This window comes from Crinia signifera, chromosome 3 (genome assembly GCF_055691185.1).
Source record: "Crinia signifera chromosome 3, ASM5569118v1, whole genome shotgun sequence".
Taxonomy (NCBI): domain Eukaryota; kingdom Metazoa; phylum Chordata; class Amphibia; order Anura; family Myobatrachidae; genus Crinia; species Crinia signifera.
This window is the reverse complement of record NC_139219.1, coordinates 192,625,537-192,651,450: the sequence shown is the minus strand read 5'-3', so window position 1 is coordinate 192,651,450 and position 25,914 is coordinate 192,625,537. Positions and strand designations below refer to the sequence as shown.

General features: G+C 42.7%; 1 protein-coding gene across 3 annotated transcripts in view; it reads left to right on the top strand.

Annotated features, from left to right (window-relative positions):
* The window catches only part of LOC146064079 (uncharacterized), a 251,126-nt gene that overhangs the window by 105,575 nt on the left and 119,637 nt on the right, over positions 1 to 25,914 (top strand). For all 3 annotated transcript variants that reach the window (XR_014471743.1, XM_083177154.1, XM_083177153.1), the window contains exons 47-55: positions 9,374 to 9,511; positions 13,618 to 13,835; positions 15,410 to 15,585; positions 17,795 to 17,943; positions 19,448 to 19,640; positions 20,751 to 20,974; positions 22,260 to 22,346; positions 23,671 to 23,778; positions 24,482 to 24,568. Coding sequence is in view for 2 of the 3 variants with exons in the window: in XM_083177154.1 (XP_083033280.1) it covers positions 9,374 to 9,511; positions 13,618 to 13,835; positions 15,410 to 15,585; positions 17,795 to 17,943; positions 19,448 to 19,640; positions 20,751 to 20,974; positions 22,260 to 22,346; positions 23,671 to 23,778; positions 24,482 to 24,568 (1,380 nt within the window). In the remaining variant the exon portion in view is untranslated. The remainder of the gene's footprint in view (positions 1 to 9,373; positions 9,512 to 13,617; positions 13,836 to 15,409; positions 15,586 to 17,794; positions 17,944 to 19,447; positions 19,641 to 20,750; positions 20,975 to 22,259; positions 22,347 to 23,670; positions 23,779 to 24,481; positions 24,569 to 25,914) is intronic.

Here is a 25,914-nt window from a genome sequence, read left to right as displayed (position 1 = left end):
CACTAAAGGATGTATGTTGGAAAGAGTGTTGCATTTCCATGCTTTTCTCCATATATGCCTCATTAGGCATATATGGGAGGCATAAGGGAGGCATGTGTGTATTTGTGGATTGGGAGCAGGGCCGGACTGGCCATCTGGCCCTTCTGGCAAATGCCAGAAGGGCCGATGGCCTTGTGGGCCGATTTTGTGCAGCCAGTTCACCTTGGCGCACTACAGATCCCAGAGAGCCGCCTTTTCGGAGAAACAATACCCAGACCAGTGGCGACTACCTATCAGCACTCGGTGCATCCCGACTCCAACATACCGCCCACTGGGGCACCCTGCACACTAAGCATCGCAGCAGAGCTGGCCCTCACAAGCCCTCCATGTGCTGCAAATTTGCATACTCGTAGTGCGCGTGCCTCCCCCTTCCCTGCACAATGTGACATCGCGCAGAGTGATGTCACATAGGCTCCATTGTGCAGGGTTCTGCGTGGGTGCCACAGCCACACTATGACTGCTGCCGATGACCAGGGGCATGGGGTGGACTGAGGATGGGAGCCGCCAGCACATCCTCGTAGCGGCGCCGGGAGTGCTGCCTGTTGCTGTATGGTGGCTGGCAGCACCTGACCTTCCTGACCATCGTGGATGGTGTAAGCCTGGAGGAGCCAGAAAGTGAGTACTTTTCAGGTTGGGTACTTAGTAATGGACATGGTGGAGGCATACTAATGTTGAAGAGTAATAATGGACACAGTGTGGGGAGGGGTGGACACAAAAAGGGGACATATTTTAATGGACACAGACTGGGACATAATAATGGATAGACTGGGACACATAGTAATGGACAAATGGGCATAATAATGAACACAGAGGGGGACAACATAATAATAGACACGGTTGGGGGACACAACATAATAATGGACACATGGGGGACAACATAATAATTGACAATATAAAATTGTTTTATCATGACTACAAATAGTGGCCTGTTGCTTGACTGGCCCTACACAATCAAAAAGGGAAAAACTGCACATAATATTATTGGTATATTAAATTTAACAATTCATAAAAAATAGTCAGCTTATTTATATACACTGCAGTTGGATAATAAGTATACGTTACCAGACCATGTTTAGTTCTTTAATAGGAGACTCCTGGATGAAAATTATTTATATAATAATATATAAAACAAAGAAAAAAACAAAAAAACAGTGCGCAAATGGTTAAAAAATAAATGAATAAATGTACGTATATGGAGAGTCCTTTCCAAACACCGGTCATCGACCTGGGTTGAAGTAGTTTTTTTTAGAGACCATGTCTATGATCTTATAGAAAGATACTTTGTCCTTCTTTGTTACAATGCACTCAGTTTGTAGAAAACCGGCTGCTCCGTGCTGTACCCAAAGGCGTCCTGTATTCAACAGGCAAAGTTTATCTAGAACAAAAAGAACAGGCGCTCCATAGTGCAGTTATCACAAGTAAAAAGTTTTTTTTATTTTTAAGAACAATCCACCACAAATGGTCAGGGTAACGTACCAAGAATGGCGGTCTAACACACCGCAGAAATATTCACATAAGAAATGGTGTAGAAACACCTTGTTACCACTGTCGGAGAGGTCACTCACGCCTGGGCTCCACAGTCTGAGTCACGCTAGGCCACGCCCCTACGCGTTTCGTCACCTGGACTTCGTCAGAGGGCTGGCCTAGCATTGCTCAGTCTCCTCTTACATAGCCACAATACAGGTTAATTCCATTAGCACTAATTACAATGAATGTGCCCACATTGTGCTTTTCTGCGTTGTCTTATTAAAAAGAAAACACTTGGTATAATTTACCTGGGATTACATATCGATAGAATTCCTTTATTCGTCTCACAATGTAGAAATTTCAGTGTTACAGCAAGGTTCAAGTACAGATAAGAGTAATAGCATAATAATAAGAACACACATAATACGATAAGATCCAAACAATATAACTCAAGAATCTAGGAACATGCAGGTCTTCTTCAGAACATGACAGTTGTACATTCTAATTGCAGCCGGAAGGAAAGACCTGCGATACCTCTCCGTTGAGCATCGAGGGTGAAGCAACCTATCACTGAAAGTGCTACACAGATCCGTCAAAAAGTTTTTGAGCGGGTGTGAAGCATTATCCAATAATGATGTCATCTTGCTGATCATTCTCCTCTCACCCACAATCTCTACAGAATCCAAAGGCATTCCTAGGACACAACTAGCCTTCCTTACCAGTCTGTTTAGTCTCTGTGCGCATGTTTCATGCGCACATTTAATGTGCAAAATTCTTTTATATATGCTTTTATGGTATAAGCAGAGTATATGTAATCCAAGGTAAATTATACCAAGTGTTTTCTTTTTAATAAGACAACGTAGAAAAGCACAATGTGGGCACATTCATTGTAATTAGTGCTAATGGAATTAACCTGTATTGTGGCTATGTAAGAGGAGACTGAGCAACGCTAGGCCAGCCCTCTGACGAAGTTAGGTGACGAAACGCATAGAGCGTGGTCTAGCGTGACTTAGACTGTGGAGCCCAGGCATGAGTGACCTTTCCGACAGTGGTAACAAGGTGTTTCTAAACCATTTCTTATGTGAATATTTCTGCGGTGTGTTAGACCGCCATTCTTGGTACGTTACCCCGACCATTTGCGGTGGATTGTTCTTAAAAATAAAAAAAACCTTTTTACTTGTGATAACTGCACTATGGAGTGCCTGTTCTTTTTGTTCTAGATAATAATATATAAGTTCACAAGTTCCGGTACCGGCCAACCACACCGGCATCCGAAACAATTGTGTATTGTCATCCTGCCGAGCAAATTCGGTAGGTTAATGAGGTGGAGAGCCCAGGATAAAGATATCCCCACAGATACATATCTGTTGGAGATCACTATTAACCTAAAGGGGCATACAGATGTGGTGACCCAGCTTTCTTGCTGAGAGACATGCTTAAGGACAATAGCTCAGCACACTTTGCAGGACACCTGCAATGCGCCCCGCGATGTGGTGTGCTGAGCAAGTGTGCTGAGCAGGTATTTGCCTATTTTTAACAGCACTATCTTCCCTGTGGGCGATAGCGACATGTGGGACCACGCATCACCATCGCTACAGGGCATGCACAGGGAGCAATCAGTGCTCCGTTTTTAAGCAATGTAGTCAGATCGCTTAGAAATGGGTCTGAAATCGCCCTGTGTGTATGCCCCTTAAGTTTCCTTAGCACTACCAAACCTGCTTGAAGTAGGGCGCTACTATGGCTGGCGATGTGTGCAAGACAACAAACAATACTCATCCTGGACTCTCCGTCTCATTAACTGATTTGCTTGGTGGGAAACATCCACCAGCGTCTTGGGTGCTGGTGCGGCTGGCCATAACTGAATTTGCTTAAGTGATTATTTAATTTAATAGTCTCCAACTAATGAACTAAATGTTGTCTAGTAATTTTTCCGGTACTTGTGTAGTATCACGGCTCCCACGATGGCCATCGTACAGGGAAAAATCCCATCGCATGAGATCGCATGCGATCTCATGCGATGCGATGTCATTTTTCACTGAAATTATGGACATGAGTTGAAATCATGTAAAATGCACCCCAAATGTCATTTTTCACACTGTACCACCCCCACTATCAACGCCAACCCGAAGCGTGGCGATCGCAGTGAGCCCGCGAGGGGCGGCGGTACGCGTCCTACAACCTTTTCATACCCCCACTATCCACGTCGGTGTGGAGTTGAGAATAGAAAGTGTGGCGAGCGCAGCGAGGGGACACGGATACCTGTGAAGCCCGCGAGGGGACACGGATACCTGTGAAGGTATCCGCGTCCCCTCGCCACGCTTCGGGCTCGGTGGCTCGCTGCGCTCGCCACACTTTCTGTTCTCAACTCCACGCCGACGTGGATAGTGGGGGTATGAAAAGGTCGTAGGACGTGTACCGCCGCCGCTCGCCTCGCTGCGCTCGCCTCGCTTCGGGTTGGCGTTGATAGTGGGGGTGGTACAGTGTGAAAAATGACATTTGGGGTGCATTTTACATGATTTCAACTCATGTCCATAATTTCTGTGAAAAATGACATTGCATCGCATCAGATCTCATGCGATTGCAAGCGATGCGATTGCATGCGATGCGGTTGCATGCGATGCGATTGCATGCGATTTTTATCAAAAATGCATAAAAACACGGTAAAATCGCATCACATCGCATGTGGCATGCGATGGGAGCCGTGATACTACACAAGTACCATTTTTCCTATATTGTTCATCTGCAGTATATAAGTGGAATTTTTGTGCAAACTGTTATAATATATTTTTCCATCAACGAGTGAAACCATTTCCTTCCTATATGAGAAAGCTAATTTAGCTATAAAGGGCTTTGATATTTATGTGTTTTTGTATATGTCTGTGTGCAGGGAGGAGCACAATACAGGACATTAATACATAGGGAACGATGGTGAGTGAGGGGTATTTCAGTCTGTCAGTTGCTGAGACAGGAAGTGGTTGTCAGAGCAAACATGGGCGGGCTAGTGGTAAGTCTCTAATTGCTGCCGATGTAGCAGAGCAACAGCGGCAGCATTGTCCTGGACTCCTCCTCCCCGGGCCTCATCAAGGCTCCTCCTTCAGCTGGTGATCAGGAACTGGAGGAGGAGAGTAGTAATAGTAGTTTGTTTATTTATAAGGCGCCACAAAGTGTCCGCAGCTCCGTACCTAGCAGACATAAAAACAAATTACAAGGTAACGTACAGCGTGTAAAGATAAAATACAGCATAAATAGGGTTATAGCTGGTAAAACTAAAATCAGCATAAATTCTGAAGTAGGTGGCGCAATTGTCGAGGAGACTGAAGATGAAGTAGAGGAAGGGAAGAACAAGGCAGGAGCGCTGATGAGGTAAAGAGGTAGGGTGAGTACGTGAGGAAGGAGGACCCTACTCATGAGAGTTGACAGACTAAAAGGAGGTGGGTGGACGAACGAAAAACAATAGGAATAGTAGGAAGGATGGAGGGGTAGGGTAGGCAGGATAGAAGGAGCGAAAGAGGTTAGGAGGAGAGATAGGCTAGTCGAAGAAGTGGGTTTTGAGGGAGTTCTTGAAGGAGGTAAGGGAATCAGAATGCCTGATTGGTGGCGGGAGGTTGTTCCAGTGCAGGGGGGCAGCGTGAGAGAAGTCTTGGACATGGGAGTGGGAGGAGGTGATTAGATGAGAGGTCAGGCGGTGGTCGGCGGCAGAGCGAAGAGGACGGGAGGGAGTGTGGATACAGATCAGTGAAGAGAGGGAAGGAGCGGTGGAGGAGGAGAGCACCTTGTAGGTGGTGGTGAGGAGTTTAAAGAGAACTCGGAAAGGAATGGGGATCCAGTGAAGAGATAGACAGAGGGGAGAGGCAGAGGTAGAGCGGTGAGAGAGGAAGATGAGCCTAGCAGCAGCATTAAGAATGGATTGAAGAGGGGTGAGGCGGGCGAGAGGTAGCCCGGAGAGAAGGATGTAGCAGTAGTCAAGGTAGGAGATGATAAGAGAGTGAATGAGAATTTTGGTCGCGTCAGTGGAAAGGAAGGGTCTGATGCGCGAGATGTTGCGGAGGAAAGCAGCAAGACTGTTAGAGAGCACGAATGTGGGGGGTGAAAGAGAGGGAGGAGTCAATGATGACACAGAGGCATCGTGTTTGGTCGGTGAAGGTGATCTCAGTATCACCAATGCTGATGGAGATAGTGGGAGAAGAGGTGATGTGAGGGGGATGGAAGATTAGAAGTTCAGTTTTAGCCATGTTTAGTTTCAGGAAGCGTTGGGTCATCCAGGCTCAGATGGCCGTGAGGCATTCAGAGACCTTGGACAGGAGTGATGGGGATAGGTTGGTAATGGAAACCATAGGAGCTGATGAGGGTGCCCAGAGAGGTGGTGTAGAGGGACAGTAGGAGAGGGCCAAGGACTGACCCTTGGGGAACACCAAATGGCTGAGGGGTAGTAGGAGAGGAGGAGCTTGGAGTGGAGACAGAGAAGGAGCAATCAGAGAGGTATGAGGTGAACCAGGAGAAGACCGTACCAGTGATGCCAAAGGAGCAGAGGATGTTGAGCAGGAGAGGGTGGTCAACAGTGTCAAAGGCAGCCGACAAATCAGGCTGGATGAGGATAGAGAAGAGGCCTTTGGATTTAGCCAATAGTAGATCATTAGTGACCTTGGTCAGGGCAGTTTCAGTGGAAGTGAGAGGTCACTGCCCCAGGCTCTCCCCATCTCCTATGATCCTGTCTGACTTGGCCTGCTCTAGCCTTAGCAAGCAGACAGCTCTTCTGCTGGCCATGTCATCTGTTTCCCTGCATACACACTTGCTGGTGGGTTGGTAGAGACAAAGGGGCAGTGGGGGCCATGCATCTGCAGCATGTTCCCCTCGTTAAAGAAGTCTGTACTGAACAGACAAGGGAGAGGGTTGTTAACAACAATGTGTGGGAGCATGCATCGGTAATGATGAGTGTGCACATTAGGGCGGTTATTCTGGTCCACGCATTTGCACAGGGGAGCGATGTTTAGCGTCTGTGCATGAGCAGACACTTAGTGCGAGCAGGCGTGGCGAAATGCTAGTTTGCCATCTCAATCACACCTAGCAGTGTGGGTGTGGGGCGGCAGTGATGGGCTGCGCCCATGGGAACGGCCAGCATTTCTTGTGCGTTCCCATGACAACTATGGGAAATCCCATGGTGATTGCCCGATGGTGCAGATGGTGGGCAGCTGACATCAACGGATGTTAGCTGCCCGCCCGATTCCCGCACAAGGCGCCCACAGAGGTGTCAAATCTGCGAGCGCTGTAGAAATCATTCGATGGTCGGCAACCACAGAATGATTCCCTCCCCGCATGCAAGCTGTGAATGGGTGTTTATGCTGAACTTCCATTTGCATGTGTGTGGGGGGTAACTAAGCGTGCAAGTGGGGGGGGGGGGGGGCGTTCGTGCAGGTGGCGTTTATTCCACACACAAAGCTGCTAATTTTGCATTTTTGCATGTGGACCAGAATAAGGTCCTAGATGAGAAAGTAAATGATATGGCCCTGAATGGTCATTTTACTTTTTCATATAGGCCATTATTCTGGTTGGTGCGGTAATGTCCGCGTGCGTTCGGCCCGCCAATGTTTTGTGTCTGCGCATGTGCAGAGGCGTCTCTGCGCATGTGTGAACGGAACGCACGTCCAAATTTCGCATGAAATGTGTTCACTACGAACAGGGGGTGGAGAGGGGCGTGAAGGGCTATTTGGGCTCATTACCATATGCATACGCCCCGCGTTTCATGGGCGTTCCCATGCAAACGCTGGGCGTACGTATGGTAATGCAGTCGTGACGCACGTGTAGGGGGCGGACATATGACATTGCCGGATGTCAGCTGCCCGCCCAGATCCCTGCTTTTGCACGGAGAAATGCCAGTGAGGTCTGAGGTTGCGGGAGCTGCCTGGCCACTCGGTCCTGCATTCGATGGTCTGCGACCATCGAATGATGGGGGAGGTTCCCTGAGAGGGAGGAGGTGTATTCATGAAAAATACACGTGCGGTCCGTTCGGACAGCTTCTTACCGCGTACGGACGGAGTTGGCGATCCGTATGGAAGGCGGGGTTTCGGACACACGGTCCTGTCCGCATATTCGGATCCGGCCGCACCGATCAGAATAAGGGCCATAGTGGGGCTTAAGTAAGAGGGCTGGTGCTGAGGTTAATAGGTTACAGTGTGTGAAGATCTGTGATCCGCCTGTGGAAATATAATGGCCAAAAGCTATGCTTAATAGTAGGGACACTTCCCCCTTCATCTCAGCAACGTTAGGGCACCTGGGATAAGGTGGACAAATCAGGCATACTTCATTGGGATGCGGTCACTAGGTCGTCAATAGGAAGGTAGACATTCATTGAGGGGATGTAGTGCACTCTTTTAGTGTCCATGTCGACATCCGGCATAAAAAAGTGAAAACCCCGATGTCAACCTTCCTCTTGTCGACCCATAAACACCTTATTTGAGTGAAATAAAACCATAGGCAGTCCGCTCCTTGTGGCAGTGGTGGCCGAAGCCTAGGCTATGTATGTAAACCACCACCTGTCCATAAAAGTATATAATTTTCAGTTATGTAGGACTTTACAGGACCATCAAACATGTATTATCCTAAATGATACTTCTTAATAAACAGCAATCAATTTTGTATCATCATTGTATTCGTTTATCATTATTTGTTACCTATCCGTCAATACTGTCATATATAGCATTTATAACACCCCTTCCAGCACTCTTCTAGATGAATACTGATAGTAAACAACCTGCTCTGTCATTTGTTCCTAGAATTATAGTTACTAATCCCACAGTTTACCGCAGGATAAGCCTCTTTAGCAGCAGTGAACCTCCAAAGTGCAGTGTGCTGGCTATTGTGTTAAAAAAATCAGATGAAAATATTTTGATCATACAGTAGCTTAACCTCAACACAATATTTTCTGTGACATTAATAATAAACTATGGTGTTGATTCATGTAGCACTGGAATCCCTCCAATCCATGCACTCATCCATTTGAGGTTACAAGGATGTATAACAAGCCTTCTCTGTCTGTTCCTAATTAGGCCATTAGTGCCTGGATCTGCAATGTCAGATTGCAATTACATTGAATCAAAGTTCTCTATCTGCTAATTAATCCGACCTTTCTGATGGTATCTGTTTTAATTTATTTGACCATATGCTGTAAATGTCTGCTTAGATAAGAATGAGCATGTATGAGTATATGAGTATGAAAATATGTAAGCATCACATAAAACTAGCACGCTACACATTTTATAAAACAAAAGCGGAGCGCCCCAGGCGAGTCGGGGTGGGGGCGCCCCGGTGCCGGGGGGTGGGTGGGTGGGTTGGTACCTGTGTAAAAAACTTGCGTCCCTGCTGAGTGCTGGTGCGTGCAGGGGTGTCCGTGCCGCCGAGGGAACCTGCGGCGCTGTTATTGTGTACAAGCTGGCCGCGGCTGGCGGGGTCCCTACAGTGAATAGAAAATAACTAGCCCTTCCCGCGCGCATAGCGCTAGTTATTTTCTATTCACTGTAGGGACCCCGCCGGCCGCGGCCAGCTTATACACAATAACAGCGCCGCAGGTTCCCCCGGCGGCACGGACACCCCTGCACGCACCAGCACTGCAGGGACGCAAGTTTTTTACACAGGTACCACAGTTCGCTAACCCTCCATGCTGGGGGTGAGGGGCGAACTGCCGCCCTCCAGGTGCCGGCGCCCTAGGCAAATGCCTAGAGCTGCCTAGTGGTGGCGCCGGCCCTGACAAAATGACATTGGCATTATTAAGAGTCTGAAAACGTGACTTGACAGCTGTAAAGTTACAATTGATCATGCAAGAAATGAAAATAGTTTTAGATCACAGATTTATTCTTTGCTTTTTTTTGCATAGGATGGATGCTGGAGCTGCTTTGATGACTTTCACCTCCTACCTGGTCATGCGGTCCCTGTGTTCATGCACAGCGCAAGGTCCCTTTATGACTCATTAAAAGCCAAACTGCCAAATATCACTCTACAAGATGGATGCAAGGTCTGGAAGTATTTCTAGTGGATTATAATTAATTGTTGCACCTTGAACTACTCTCTATAGACATTGTCTGCTTATTGTGTCTCTGTGAGGCCTAAAACTAATTTGCTTATTCCTTTTTTGTGTGGCACATTTTTCACTCCTATCTTTCACTGAAAGCAAGTCTGACCAGTGCTTCTAGTTCCACAGCCTTGGTAGTGTAATTGTTTGCATTGCTAGGCTTGTTTTGGGAAGTCCATAAAACCATGGGTCAGGCCTGATTGCAAAAGCAAAATCTTTGTGAAATGGGCATAACCATGTGCGCTAAAGTGGGGCAGATGTGACACATGAAGAGTTATGTTGTGTACACACACACACTACAATTTAGCCTACAATTTTGACTTTATAGTCAAAATCGCATCTGGATCGCATGCAGATCGTACAGGTTTTTTAACCTTGTGTTCCTGATGCGCTTTCCCGCACAGCACAAATCAAAGCCAGATAGACAGGGCTGCATTGATCTTATAGTACAGATCTGTACTATATAGTCAAAATTGCATGCATGTCTTTTGGCTTTCAGTGCGATTCGATCGCATCAGGATCGAATAGCACGGCTGTCAACCGTGTGTACACACCAATAGATTTTGGTGAGTTGTTTTGTTACTGTGAAGGGTAAATACTTCAGTTTGAACATACCTATCCTCAACCAAATCCAACTCTCTGCAGTTGTTACATCTGCCCCACCTGCAGTGCATCATAGTTTTCCCCATTTGAGAAAGATTTTTCATCTGAATCAGGCCCAATATACTGTAGCTTACAAAATACTACTAGATCAACTAAACATATCAGCTCTTCGTGTTCTCTATTACATGTATAAGGAAAATGAAAAATGATGTGTAAAATGTTTATCTACAGTATGTGAAAATTCACGTTACGTAATCTTTTCCTGACATGTCCTAGTGATCATCAGTGTTGTTTGGTACATCATTAAAGGTTTATTGCACCATCTACTGGACAGTTTTGTATCTACAATAGTAGACTAAAACAGTATGGAAGCGGTACATCTGTCAGAAGAACTTAGGTCTACAGTCATTAGGTCGACCCCACTAGGTCGACTGGCAGGAAGGTCGACCTGACTTAAGGTCGACATGGGCCAAGGTCGACATGACTTAAGGTCGAATTTGCATAAAGGTCGACATGAGGAAGGTCGACCGGTCATAAGGTCGACATGGGTTTTTCACTGTTTTTTTATCCGAATGTCGACACAGTCGACATGGACACGGTTGGCAATGAGAATCGGACCCTCGCTTCTCTCGCGATGCTTCGGGCACGGTGCCTCGCTGCGCTCGGCACACTATTTTATTCTCCCACCACGCCCTAGTGGATGGTAGGGCATGAAATACCGCCTGTCGGCACATGTCGGCTCAAAAAACAGTGAAAAACCCATGTCGACCTTATGACCAGTAGACCTTCCTCATGTTGACCTTTATGCAAATTCGACCTTAAGTCATGTCGACCTTGGCCCATGTCGACCTTAAGTCAGGTCGACCTTCCTGCCAGTCGACCTAGTGGGGTCGACCTAATGACTGTAGACCTAATAGATGACCGCTTCCCAACAGTATACAGTATCTCCAAAAAAGTATATCAGTTTATTGTATGATTTACTATACAGTTGGTGCAAGGTTTGTTGACATCCTAGGCAAAGCTTCAGTCTCCCCCAATACCCACTTTCTTCAGCATCTTAAACACTGGAAAAAAAAATTCCAGTTCTTAGTTGTGCTTATTCTGTGCATCGTGCACTCATTTTCAGTCATAACTTTTGAGTAAAGCATGGTGTAGGTGTGAGTGACATTTATAGTGACTGCGTATGCTGTCAACATTGGAGGATTGGGTGGAGTGCAGTCCCAAAGGTATGACGTATATGAACCAGAATATTTACACAAGATGAGGCAAAGTGTCTAAATATTTTTCTCTCTGCCATAGAATAATCTGCCCATCAGCTTTTTACTCACATCCCTCTGCCCACCTTAACATGTCCTGTCCCTCTGCCCATCAGTTATTCCCTCACTTGCCTCTTTGCCCAGCAGTTGTTTCCGCATGTTCCTCTGCACACCAGCTTTTCTTATTATGCCCCTCTTGCCAGCAGATTTTACCCTCACTTTCTTGCCAGCAGATTTTTCCCTCACATTCAGTGCTGCCCATCAGTTTTTTACCCACATGCCCTTCTGCTGAGAAATCCACCCTCAGGCAGCCCTGTGGCTCCTCAACCCACCATATGACAGACAATCACTTTAAGGAGATGGTGCAGGACCGCAACACATGCATGTTATAATGTGATTGCTTCCCTCCCATGAGTAAGTGGTGGGCAGTGGCTTAAGTTTGTTCCAGTTGCCTGGAGGCAAGATATATATTGGTGCCCCCCCCCCCCCCCACACACACACACACACACACACACACACACACCCCTATATAACCTTATATAAAATATATATTTATGTTTAGATAGATAGAAAGATAGATAGGAGAACATATATATTTCAAAACTCAGCCACAAAAGCAATATAGTTGGATTAACTGATTAAAACTTCCAGGGGAGGAGAGGTGCCCCCTTGGGAGCAGGAGCCCAGCGGCAGATGACTCCATTGCCTCCTAGAGTTCTGCCTCTGTGGTGAAGGCATAGTTGCCTACCCTCCTGTATTCTGCAGTAGACTCCCTGAAATAACAGCAGTCTCCCTCTCTCCCCCATTAGTCTAGCAATCTCTCTCATTCCGCCTAGCCCACAATACACTTACTTTTTTTGGGGGGGGAGAAGGAATAAGAGAGAGATACATTTACATTTATTTATTATTTTATTTATTTATTTACAGTTTCTTATATAGCGCAGCAGATTCCGTTGCGCTTTACAATGGTAGACAGTGATAAAAAAAACTGGGTAATGACAGACAGACTTGAAGGTTAGAGGGCCCTGCTGCAAGCTTACAATCTATAGGGATATAGGAGGGAAACACAAGGACAGGCACCAGTAATAGCATAGCAGTCCCACCAAGTTACAGGTCCAGAAGGGAAGCTATATAATACATAAGTGCCTCAGAGGGTTATGCGTGTAGAACTTAAATATGATAGGCTTGCCTGAAGAGGTGAGTTTTTAGGGAACACTTGAAAGTTTGGAGGCTAGTGGAGTGCATGGAAGGGCATTCCATAGGATTGAATCATAAGCGCCATTTCCCAGCACTATACCAAGTTTAGTAGCTCCTACTAACTGCTTTGGGGCCCGTCTACATTTGGATATAAATAATTTTAAAAGATTCCTCTCAGATGTAGCAGTACACACCCACACTTCTTGGTGCCACGTTCACAATCTCTTTTCACAATCTCTCCATATTTGGAACTAGACACACCCTTTGGGCAGAGCATGACACGCCCTCTCAATGGGGCGCTATGCAAAATTTTGCCAATGGCCTGCAATGCGAATAAGAGGGCCCCGGGTCCTCCCTACATGGCTGTACAGAATAGGGGACACTAATGGATTTATATATCACTTGCTGGTAACCCTGTCTAAAATTAAAAAAAAGTAAAGCATAGACTATGTTCCAGTTGTTCACTGCCCCAGTTATGATCCTGCACATAGCGATAAGGCTGTTTTTTGTAGTCAATGCTTAATGCAGATGTAAATGGTTGTTTCATTGCTAGTCATAGGCAAAATGTGCATGTTTCAAATTGCTTGCCATTGGAATGGCTTTTCTCCTTTTATGTTTTTGTTTCTCAAATTATCGAGAGTCTTCTTCTTAAGCATAAGGTAGGTGGCTGGTCAGACAGACCCAAAAGTGAGTAGAGGTTGTCTCCCTCCTTATTTTAGCACTGTATTGAATGCTGATTCTGACTCCCCCTTCTATATACATTCATGTGCAGCTGTGCTTAAGCAGGAAGAGTTGACAAAAATGACAAAAAAAAAACCCTTTAAAACAATTTATGTGGAAATAGTAAAATAAACGTGATATGCATTGCAGAGTGGTTTTTCTCTTTGTCAGGAGTTAAAGATGAATACAGCTACTGAGAATGTTAATCGGTAGACTTAATGCATTCACTGTATTTATTTATAATCTAATAATGCTGTCTGTTTATATTTGCAGATTGCAGCACATCCAGATTGCTGCCTGTTTCTGACTGTCTCCAGATCAGGGTTCCAGCGTCTACCTAGTGATGTACAAGCAATATTTAGAGCGGTCTCCCTGGTTGTTCCAGATCAAACTGTACTTCTCAAAGCCAAACTTACCAGCCTAGGCTTCAAAAACCCAAAAGCTCTTGCTACCAGACTGCAGCTGATCTCCGAGCTGCTCAAGGAACAACTGTTAGTTTTCTGAATTTTTTTTTATATGGAAAACATTTGCACGCCCTCTGTCAATCTAACAACACATGTGCTGCTAAATGTGATGCTGATTTGTACTTATCCCAGTTTGCATAGTATAAAATAAACACATTTCTTCTGCAACTTCCCAGAAAACAAGCTGCACCCATATGCAGAATCACTCACCTCTGACACTTGTGTTCACTTTCAGCTGGAGTGGCTGGATAGTGGAATACAGGAGCAGTCTAAAATGCCGGAATACTGCAAGGCAGGGGTAAATCGGTCCTCAAGATCTACCAACAGTTCATGTGTTTCAGGCAACCTGTGGATCTAGAGTAGGAATGAATGCAGCATGTTGGAAAATGTGACACTTAGTAAAGACTACACCTGTGTACCGGCTAGATGATTTGGAAAACCTGGACCGTTCGTAGATCCCGAGGACCAGTTTGGCCAGCCCTGCTGTAAGGGCATGTTGCTTAATTGTGAGCAGACAGAAACTTGCACACAGGAACAGGAGGCAAAACTACCATTGGTGCAGCAGGTGCAATGCCGCGGGGCCCCTGATGACTACGGGGCCCACTGCTGCCACCCACTGCTGGGTGGCATATTGTGAACTTGGGTTGGAGTGAAGGAGGGGACCCAAATTATATATTTGCAATGGGCCAACCACTCACATGTTCCAATACTGGGCAGCTTAGATGTAGTCTAGTCGAACCCAACCACCATACATTACAAAGCTATATAAAAATACAAATACTGTATAAAACATATTTGACATTACAAGTCTAAAGCAGAACAGAAGTCCTTTCTTTCAGGGCCAGATGCTAGATGTTTGAAGCCTAGTGATAGACGCCTCATATGCTCAGTCAAATAGATAATTTCCATGCCACATGAGATATGTCCTTTTCTCTCCAAGGTGCAGGTTTATAATTAATACAGAGATCCGTTCCTCTGGCCAATGGGGGGAAAATATATATATATATATATATATATATATATTGCCTCTTGAGAAAGGGGGAAACCCCAAAACGAGCCGTTGGGGCGCTACTAATAAATACTTCACCGTTTGAAGATATTGCTGCAGTGACGTGTCTGTTTTCCGGTGTCCGGTGGGAGCTGGGAAACCTCTTGTTTATTTGATTTTGACAAAGGCACGCAGCGTGTGCACTATTGTGGAGAGTGCTGGTCCGTTGGCCGTATATATATATATATATATATATATATATATATATATATATATATATATATATATATATATATATATTATACGGCAGCTGTTTGTTTCTTGCAAATTGTGTGGCTTTGCATGTACATGCAAATGTGGTTTTCAGTAAAAGCATTTGAGCTCTGCAAATTCAGACATTGATAGAGCATCAGTCTTTTAATATGTTAGCATGAAAGAAAAGATGAACCCTATAGAATTACTGTATTTAATACAAAAAGACGTCTAAGAATTGATCAGCATAAGAAACCATATGTGATGGGTTTCTGTTCCTTTTTATACAATTCTATATAGTAACATATATATACTTGATGTATTCTCCTTATTTTGTGATTTTCCTGCCTTCCTACTGTAGCTCTGAGGAATATCACCGACATTTTAGCTTCCAATCCATGGTGGAAGTTATATACTGGGCATGCCAGAGGCGGCAGATGGAAAAGATGGCAAATGGTCGAATCGAGCCAGAAGATGGACGAATTTCTCGCTCTAGCAGTATTATGTCTTATCAGAGGCTCACAGCGTATGCTCCAAGTATGTAATATTGTAAGACGTTATAACCGATGCTCACAGCAAATAAAAGTATGAAAATACTAACAGAAATTATTTTTTATCATAGTGTACAAGACAAAAGTATTGTCATGGATATAGTTTGAGAAAATAAGGGAAAGGTGACATTAATGATGACAATTACAATGTAATTTATCATATAGGTGTAACTCTTTGGCTGCCTGACAAATACTAGAGTTATACCCTACTACAGTGGTTCCCAAACTGTGTGCTGTGGCTCCCTGGGGTGCCTGAGGACACTTGCAGGGGTGCCCTGGGTTGGTGGTCCAGGACCAATTCAAATTATTTATGGTTAATTATTTATGGGCAAAACCAGTGGTGTGTGTACAAACAGAAGCAAATCCTGCCCTTTACCACATAACTGAACCTAAGAATCGCATATTATAAACCCTATCTACTTAATGTTATATGTACAGTATTCTGGTTTTCTTTTTGGTTGTTTTTTTTTTTGGGGGGGGGGGGGGGGGGGCGGCTAGGGGTGCCGTGAAAGCATTCTGATACTGTAGGGTGCCGTGATTCAAAAAAGATTGGGAACCACTGTAAAGTCTTCAAAATGAATAAAATTTGCTCAATTTGCTAAATTTGTTTACTGGAAAACATCTCTTTTTTATATTCATTAAGCTCATGAATGATCCATGCTTTCACTAGTTTTGTGCCAGGAATTACAGGGAAATACAGAGATTTGTGGGTATGATAGCGGCACCCATGGGTGTACCTGCTGAAAAAAATGATGAAAAGATTTTTTTTTGTTTATTGTCGGTACCCTTGAGATGGTGCTGCTTCTATTTGCATGGTAAAGCATCACAAAATGCCACCATTTAGAATAGCCAATTATGGCCTGCAGGGGGCTTTGATAAATAGACCCCAATATCTTTCACTGTCTGCATATTGCAGTTATCATTAATTTATCTTATTCTATAGCAGTTGATGGATCTGGCACCTGCTAGGTAACTTCAGCCGACCCTGTTCCGCCCCCTCTCTGCCCTGTATTGTAATACTTACTGTAAGACCTGTCCCTGCTGGTCTGTCTGCAGTGGGAGCCTGTGGTGCACTCTCTGTTCTCCCTGAGCCTGTCAGAGACAGGACAGGCCTTAGCCCATTTATTTCAGCAACATGTGTGCTTCACGTCTGTGCTGTGATGTGCACATGAATGCAAATGTGATGTCATCATTTTGATTAGCAGTCCATTAAACAGAATGAAAGGCAAATGTACAGTATACAGTCATGTGCCTAGTTCTGCAGGCTACATGGGTAGGTACACAACATAAATATTTTGATGTATGTTTTTATGTGGCGCTACAGTGGAAATGAAATGTTTTGAAACTCTTTCAAATTCATTTTTAGCCTGATCGATTATTGGATAAATGTTCTCATCTTACTTTACTTATGTTATGCACAGTGGTGACTAGGGATGCCAATCCCGGGGCATTTTTTCAATCCCGGGATTGAAAAATGCTCAATCCCGGGATTCCCGGGATCCCAGGATTGGCATCCAAACCAAAAAGCCCATTATTAGCATTGGACCCACCCCGGCCGACCCGCACATCTACTTACATAAGGGAGTGGGCGGGCGCCCGGGAGTGGGATTGGAGGTGCACGGTGCCTCCCGGCAAGTGCACCTCCATCGAAGACAGCAGGCAGGTGGGCGGAGGCAGGCTGGCGTGCAGGCGGGCGGCGGAGAAGAGGCGGGCAGGCGGAGGCAGGCCGGCGGGTAGGCGGGCGGTCACTGGTGACGTGTGGCCTGCGCAGCGTGTCCTTTACTGTCATGCTACGCAGGCCGCACGCCGGGTCAGCTTACGGGAACAGCCGGGCAGCGTCTGAGCGAGTGCTCAGACGCTGCCCGGCATTAGACTGCGCATGCGCAGTCTAATCCCGAAATCCCGGGATTGGATTCTCCAATCCCGGGATTGAAATCCCGGACTTTTTTAGGCCAAATCCCGGGATCCCGCCGATCCCGATCCCGGGATTGGCCACACTAGTGGTGACATTGTAGGGCATAATCTGGGGTATTTTCATGCCCGACTACCTAGTGCCACATGCATTAGTGCAGTTCATGTGTACCATAATTGACTACTATAATCATATCTGTGTAAATACAGAAGTTACAATGTCCTATTAATTGCATATCAAGCACATTTATTAAACATTATCACCTTCCTTTGCTCTAATTCAGGTCCCGTGTCAAGCATAAAAGCTGACAACAGTGCAAATAAAAATAAGAAACTCATCTCTTCTAACCCTGTTCTCGCCGCTGCAAAGGAAAGTCATGCATTGGTAGCAGATGCACTACAGGATGTCATAGGCCCAAGAATGACTGGTGATGTAAGTGGCAGAAAGCTGTAACACCGCAGATTGCTGACCAATAGAGTTTCATCTGAAATTACTTTGTCATGAAAATCTCTCATTAGTGACCACTTATTAGTTTCCCAGAGTACCTGAAACCTGTATATTGTGTTTTTGGAATGTAAAGCTGCTCATGTATTACGTACAGTAGTCTGTACAGTTTATAACAAATGCAGTAATAGAAAATGGAACATAAGCCTGTTTGTGTAGTGAGTCTCGCATGTTTTCTATCTGTGCAAATTGAGCATATAAGAGTATGAGCAATGCATTTCATATTCCAATTCCATCTGGACTTAATACTGAAGAAGCATAGCTGGGCAACTGGGCATGTAAGGCACATGCCAAACGGCACCACAGGCTGATGGTGGCATAGCAGGCTTGCCACCTGCCCATCTGCCACATCTGAGTGCCTGGCCCAATTTTTTTTAACTGGAGAGGGAGGGTATTGTGTGAGTAGAGGGTGGAGCTGCAAGAGATTGAGTAGGACTGATGTCAATATTCCTTGCCGGCCACAGTGATATAACTACTTTACTGCCTGTGAGGTGTATGTGTGTGTGTGTGTGTGTGTGTGTGTGTGTGTGTGTGTGTGTATGCAGTGTATGCATGCATGCATTCCCATGTGTGTGCATGCAGTGCAGCAGTATGGGTGGTGGAGAAGCAGTGAGGTGTGATGGGAAAGTCAGCTGTAATGGGAGCAATGTGAGAAGCAGGGGGCTGCGAGGGTGGGGGAGCAATGAAGTGTGATGTGTGCAGTGAGGTGTGATGGAGTAGTAAGCTGAAGGGTCAGTAATAAGTGTGGGTGAATGTCGGAGGGATGGCAGTGAGGTGTGAGGGAGCAATGGAAGGGAAGATATGGTGAGAGCTGGCAAGTAGAGCGCTATGAAGGGGTAATGAGAAGGGTATGGAGGGCAATTAGGGAGATATAGGGGGGATGTAACAGTAAGAGATATAGCTCTTTTTTTTTGGGGGGGGGGGGGAGGTGGGATGGGGAGCAGCCAATATTGTTGTGCCTAGATGCAGCATGATGCTAAAATCCACCTCTGAAGTCCGGGTAATGTTAGAAGCAGTGTGGGGGTCACTGAGCATTCATCTCCCCTATAATCCGGCCTTATCGGTCAGACAAGTATGTTCAGATATATTCTTTTCATTTCCCATGACGTATCCAATTTGTCCTGGCCAATTTCCATCCAGTATCAGTAACAAAGCTTGGAGAGCTGAACTAACAACCAAATAGGTCCTGCTATTTTTCAAGCATGACAGTTAGGAGCTGTTTGGTTGGAACATTATTTTCTCATATTGGAAACCCCAGAAAGGCAGGAAATGTTTATAAATGGCCGAGTGATAGGTGTGTTATTGACAAGTAGCATGTGGTCCTCAGTGTCTTGGTGACTTGTGCTTGTTTATTGTGTTATATTTTTTATGCATTTTTAATTTGTGTTTTGTCTTTAGACAAAAAAATAAAATCTGAATCTACTTTTTGCAGAGTTATGTGGTGTTCAAGCAAATAGTTGGAGATGTGTTTATGGGAATGTATGACACGAATGACTACAGGCAATTCTTTCAGAAGGACCTGGAAAAAGCCATTTTAATGAAAGCAGATGAAAATAAATTATTTCCTCACTCTCCATGGTTGAACAAAGTAAAACATCTCTTCAGTTTATCTATTGTAAATTCTGGTAAGCGTGTACAATGTCAGTAAAGTCTTGTTTTTTTTTAATTCTTCTTTACCAATATTTGCCAGACTTTGTATAATGAAAATAAATTATAAAGGGACATCTAATAATTATTTAACATCTAAAGCTTTGAAATATTTAGTCGCACAAATTACAATTTATACATACTGTACGATTAAATTAAATATACAGACCCCATCAAGCACCTGCCTGCTATAAACACTGTTGCTGCCCATTTTATCAATTGAACCAATATTCATGAGACTATAACCTACCATATCAGTTACATGCTTTGGAGGTATATTTACTAAAGAGTATTTGTGGGATATCCCCGTTAAAACAGCCATTTTTAATGGATGTCCACAAATATTGTGGAAATGTAAAATGGAGCCAACACAGCAGATTTTAACAATAGTAGCTAATGCCATCTTCAGATGACATTAGCCATTGTAACCTGTGGCCTACATTATGCAAAACTTATGAGGAGAGGAGCCCTCTGGATCCCTCTCTGGCACTCTCTGCTAGCAACTGTGCTGTCAGTAGGCAGTAGTGTGTTGGGGTTCTGAAACTGAGAGTAGTGATAGCGTTGGTAATTACTTTTACATATCGCAGCACCTGGCTCCTGTGAAACCCCTGCCCTGTATGTGATTTTTAGTAAATCCCAGTGATCTGTAATATTTTAAAAAAGTGATAGGTGATGATAACTAATTATAATAAAGATAGAATAAAAATATGGCCTATGCTCTGTCACTGGATCCTGGCAGATGCAATCTTTTGAAACCTTGGATGATCCATTAAATGTTGACTTTATTGTGTAAAGAAAAAGGAGCATTTCAATCGTGTGTTTTGTACTGTATTTAGTATACAGTATTTAAAAATAAAATTTCTGTGTTGTGGCCCAGATGTACTAAGCCTTGAAAAGTGATAAAGTAGAGCGTGATAAAGTGCCAGCCAAACAGCTCCTAACTGCTATGTTACAGGCTGTGTTTGAAAACTGTCAGGAGCTGGGTGGTTGGTTGGTACTTCACACGCCCTTGCTCTGACTGTGCAAACGGCAGAAGGGACAGGACTATAGTTCTATGTACAGTATTTACATCTTTTTTTCCATCACAGCTGTAATTGTGGCAGGACCTCCAGCATCTGGGAAAAGTGCATGCATTAGTACACTTGTGCAGGCCCTTAATCACCTGCAGGTCTCTAGCGAGGAGCCCTCTCATAAGATTGTGAAGATCAATCCTTTAAGTGTGGATAATGGGACTTTGATGTTCGGTGGTCAAAATTCTTCACACACATGGCAGGATGGAATTGTCACACATGTTTGGAAGAAAGCAATCCGGGTAATTGGTTATATGATGACCATTATTAAATTAATTGGGATGTGTTTTCTAAGACAAACATTAAATTTACTTCATTTCTAGTTATAGCTAAGGTAAAGAACTTTCAATTTCTGCAGTACATAGAAGTTGGTTCACCCACTCCTAGGCCAGCTCAAGACAGGAAATTGTATAGCATGAGACATTTACTTTTGAAATTGCATCCATAATGTTTTAGAAGAAGTACTGTACATTAGCCAACACATCTCTTTTAGGCAAATCTGCTTCCCCACTAAGTGCTACCGATGTAATGAATGAAGCAGACAATTACTAATTGATGCTCTTCATTTCTGTGATCCATCATTTTCATCCATTCATCTCTCATCTTCTACTCAGTGTAATTCAGTTTACAGTGAGGAGATGAAAACGTATTTATTTAGCTTTCAATGTATCTGAACTTAGTTTACTCCGTTTTCACGTACTTCATATATCATATGATCAGTAATATGTACATCTTAGGTGGTCATAAACATTTGAATGTAAAAAGGTGCTCATCTATGTATGAGTACTTGTATTTTCCTGTCTGTACTTTGACTGTCAATTATCTTCATCATCTAAAAAAACCTGTACCCCTTTTGGGTAGAATGTACACTTGGTAAGTGAGGTCAGCATGTCAATGCTCATAATGTCGATGGTGCACTGTAGACAGTAAAGTTGATATTGTTGAAATGTTGACATATAACAAATCTACATCTGCAAAACATTGACATGTCCACAATGCTGACATTGTAATTGTTGTTAAGTTAAATGTGGATATTTTGGGAAAATGCTGACACGAGGATTAGGGAAAGGGACATACTTAATGAACAAAACCTCAGTTTTACAACAGAAGCCACAACCTGCGGCTAAAGCCAGAATATTTGTGAAAGCCACAAGTTAGGGTTAGGTTTAGAGCAAAGATAACTAACTTTACAACCAATGGAACCGCCGAATTGCTGAATATCTACATTGTTAGCATTACGACCTGATGAAGGTCACATTTCAACCGTTTATAAAATATGCTGGTCGTCTTGCTAAGGAATGTGTTCCATTATACGTATAGTCCAAAATAAAATGGTACTATACTTATACCTTACTGCACTTGCACACAAATACTACCCCATTCCACCTATCGACCTGCAAATGGCAAGTGCTTAATGCAAATGTGCAGTCTAAAATAATGATACAAAGTATTATATTCTTATAGAATATTATTGTGAGTAAATAAATGATATGATAAAACTATTCTTTGTACATGGTTACTTTGTAGAACCACTGCAATACATGGTTGTGGTTTGATGGCCATCTGACCTGCAGCTGGGCTGACAACTTCAACAGTGTTCTAGGACCAGAGAAGGTAATTGATATTTATTTATTTTTTTGCTGAATGATCTTTTTAGTTAACTGATAATTATAAAATTCGGAAACAAAAATTATGTTAAAATACTGAAGCTTATATTTGCATATATATGAAAATCTGAAGTAAGCTTGTGGCGTATATCATAATGTGGCACAATATTAACTTATATTTAACTGGTACTGTATAGTGTATCAATTTAATATTAGTAGAAAGATTTGATAGCAGCAGTCAGTGCACAATTTGTCAAAAGCCTCTATTTTATATGCATTTTTTAAATTTAGCAAATGACAACATGTTTGATTTTATACAGAGCAATAGTAGTCACAGTGTACTTTTATCTAGAGAAATGTAGATGGTACAAAAAGGAAAAAGACAAAGGAAGGGGGATAAATAACCAAAGTTATGAGAAACAAACCAAAACAAAAGTGCAAAGCTTTATTTCAGAATGTATTAAACAAAGGCATTAATGCAGATGCATGTTAACAAATGTATATCTTATTGTATATTAATGTAAAATGACCCAGTTACTTATTGTATTAGTTACAGAAAAAGAAAATAGATTCTTAATAATTCTAATTTATTATTTAAAATCCATTTTATTAATTATTCTGTAATTCAATAAACTATCAGAATGTCCAGTGCTTTCATAGAATGGGATTATTGGTAAATGTCCTTACCTTATTATCCAACTACCACCAGGAACTTGTCCATTTATATATACCCTTGCAGATTTCTCTTATATATCTTGCAACCCATCCATTTCTTACCGCAAGCAACCTCTATTGATTTCTATGGTGCTGCTATGATGTAGGATTTACCAAGCTCCTACTGACATATGTGCCGGCTGATGGCTGCGTTAGCACAGTACAAGTGACAATGCCAAACCCAGAAGCAGAGTGATGGCGTACGCTATGACTCTGTCTACAGCTCTTTGTTGAGATTGGCTTGGTTCTAGAAAGAGTCCAGCAGAAATATCAATTTTCCTTTCATCCATAGGAAACAATGGAGGCAATAGGTATAGCAGGTAAAATTCAGATTTTGGTAAATAATTTTGAATGAATGGAATTAACCAGTAAAGGTGGGAATTGTATGCTCATTACATTTGTACGTTTATTAATCATTTCTGAATTAGAGATATATCTGATACAAGGTAGGAAAGAAGGTTATCAGTATGATTTACTATGTTTATTATAAGCAGAATTTTTCAATTAAGTATTTGTATTTTTTAAGTTTGTTTTATCTTTTATTATGGTACTTGTATCGACTTACATTACATAATGTGCTACTACATGTCACCTCTTATTATGGGATTCACTTGTAGGTATTGCAGCTCAGTAATGGTGACTACCTGGAACTTCCAGAACATCTGAAATTGTTGTTTGAAACAACAGATTTACAAATGACTTCACCTGCAACTCTGACAAAAGCGGTAAATACTGTACAGACATTTATCACTGAGTTTTACCCAAAGGTTTCCTAGAACCTAGATATATCTTCTTGTTAGTCATTTTGTAGTTTTTGTATTTGTAAATGAGATGTCTGTCTCTGTTACATTTCCCACAGAGTCTGTTCTTCCTAACTCTAGCAGGAGAGTTTGGTCCCCTTTGGTTCATAGAATAGCCCCATTCTCTAGAATTCTGTTGTTCTAATGGATCAATTTTGTTGTGAAGTTTCTATGAAATAATCATCAATCATCCATTACTTAACATATCATAACTTAAGCCCCATACACACTACATGATAGACTATACAGTACCTCTGATATAATTAATGATATCGGCGGTAAGCCTGGGCAAATGATATTGCGTATACACATACTGAACAATATCGCTATACATTATCATCAATGACATCATCTGCACCCATCCCCTACTGCAGCATGCTTGGTTGATGATATTATCAACATTTGAGCATACAGAACATTCAAATACCCAAAATATGTGCTATCTTTTAAAATATTATCTAGTGTATAAGAGGCTTAAATGTGTATATAAAAAAAGCCACATTAAAATGTCCCCATCATATTGTGGCACATCATATTGTGTATTCATATGATCAATTCGGATCAATTGTGATATCTTTTATATTTGATATTCATTTATTTAAGCACAATTAAATATCTTCAATCATAGGGAATATTATACATAGAAGGGGAAGCTCTTGGCTGGAGACCTCTATCTAAGATTTGGCTAGATGGAAGAAACCAACAAGAAAATACAGTAAGTGTAATACAACATACTCCCTTCTTTTGGATAATCACGAGAATATCTTTCTTTTAAAGTGCAACCTAAATTTATAATATGTGAAGTCATATTGAAAATGCATTAGAACATTGTCAAACACATAGGTAAAAGATTTCATATATTCACACATTTGTTATTGCTTTTACATTTTATATATATATATATATATATATATATATATATATATATATATAATGTAATGAGGAAGGTGGAGTAGAAGGTAAATCATCTATCCTAATATAATCTAATGCTTAGTAATAGATTTTGATATAATACACTTTCAGTGGAATAAAGAATTTGCATAATGCAGTCTGCCGGTGTCTTCTCCGATGCTATGTCAGATAAGTAAATGAGAACTGAAACATACACAGAAAGCGTGTGCTTCATCCCAGGTATAGCTCCTGAGATAATTAATCCTTTCACATCCCATACTGGTTAGAGTCATATTTTGAAAACGGTGAGCAAGTATTACTAGAGCAATGAACCTCAGTGACTTTGAGAGAGAAACAATTATGTCATGTACTAGTTTCCACCATTATTCTTCTTATCATCATTGCTACCATTAATACATAAAGAGACAGATAGTCAGGAAAGTCAAGTATGCATAAAACAGGAAACAAATGTTATGTAGAGCTGCATCTTCATTAAAGAGGGCACAACTGAAACAAGCAGTGAGTTTGGCTCAGATTGGAGATAGGGTTGGCTGTGGCGGTACATTAGTGTGGGTAGTATAGGTGGGAGTAGGGGAAGTAGATCCCATTTGTCTGTTACTTTTCTATTTATGTTTTTGTGTCCTATTGCATATTTAAAAGGTGATTTGAGAAAAATTCAATATTTATGAACATAAAGGAACGCACGCTTATAATCTCTAGACATTATTAAGCTGATTGTCATAAATGACGAAAAATAAGGAAAAGGCAACCATAAAACTGTTTTTATGATTGTCATCCACATCTTGAGCTGCCTCCCTGGTCTTATGGTTTGATACTCATGCAGGTCTGCAATCACATATTTGCCTAATTCGCTTTCACTTCATACTGTAGGCAGAGGTAAAACACACAAGAAATGTTGTACAAAATGGAGTAATTCTTACTATGCCTTAGTCTCAACAGGTATTTAATAAATATTAATTTATACAGGAGACATTTGGTATGCTATTCTGTTAGAGCTCTACATTATTGTGGTATAGAATTAAGATTCAGTATTAAATCCTGGCGGTCGGGATCCCGGCGTTCAGAATCCCGACGCTGGAATCCCGATCGCCGAAATCCCGACAAGGGGGGGATGTGGATCTCCCCCCCTTGCGGGCTCGCTGCTCTCGC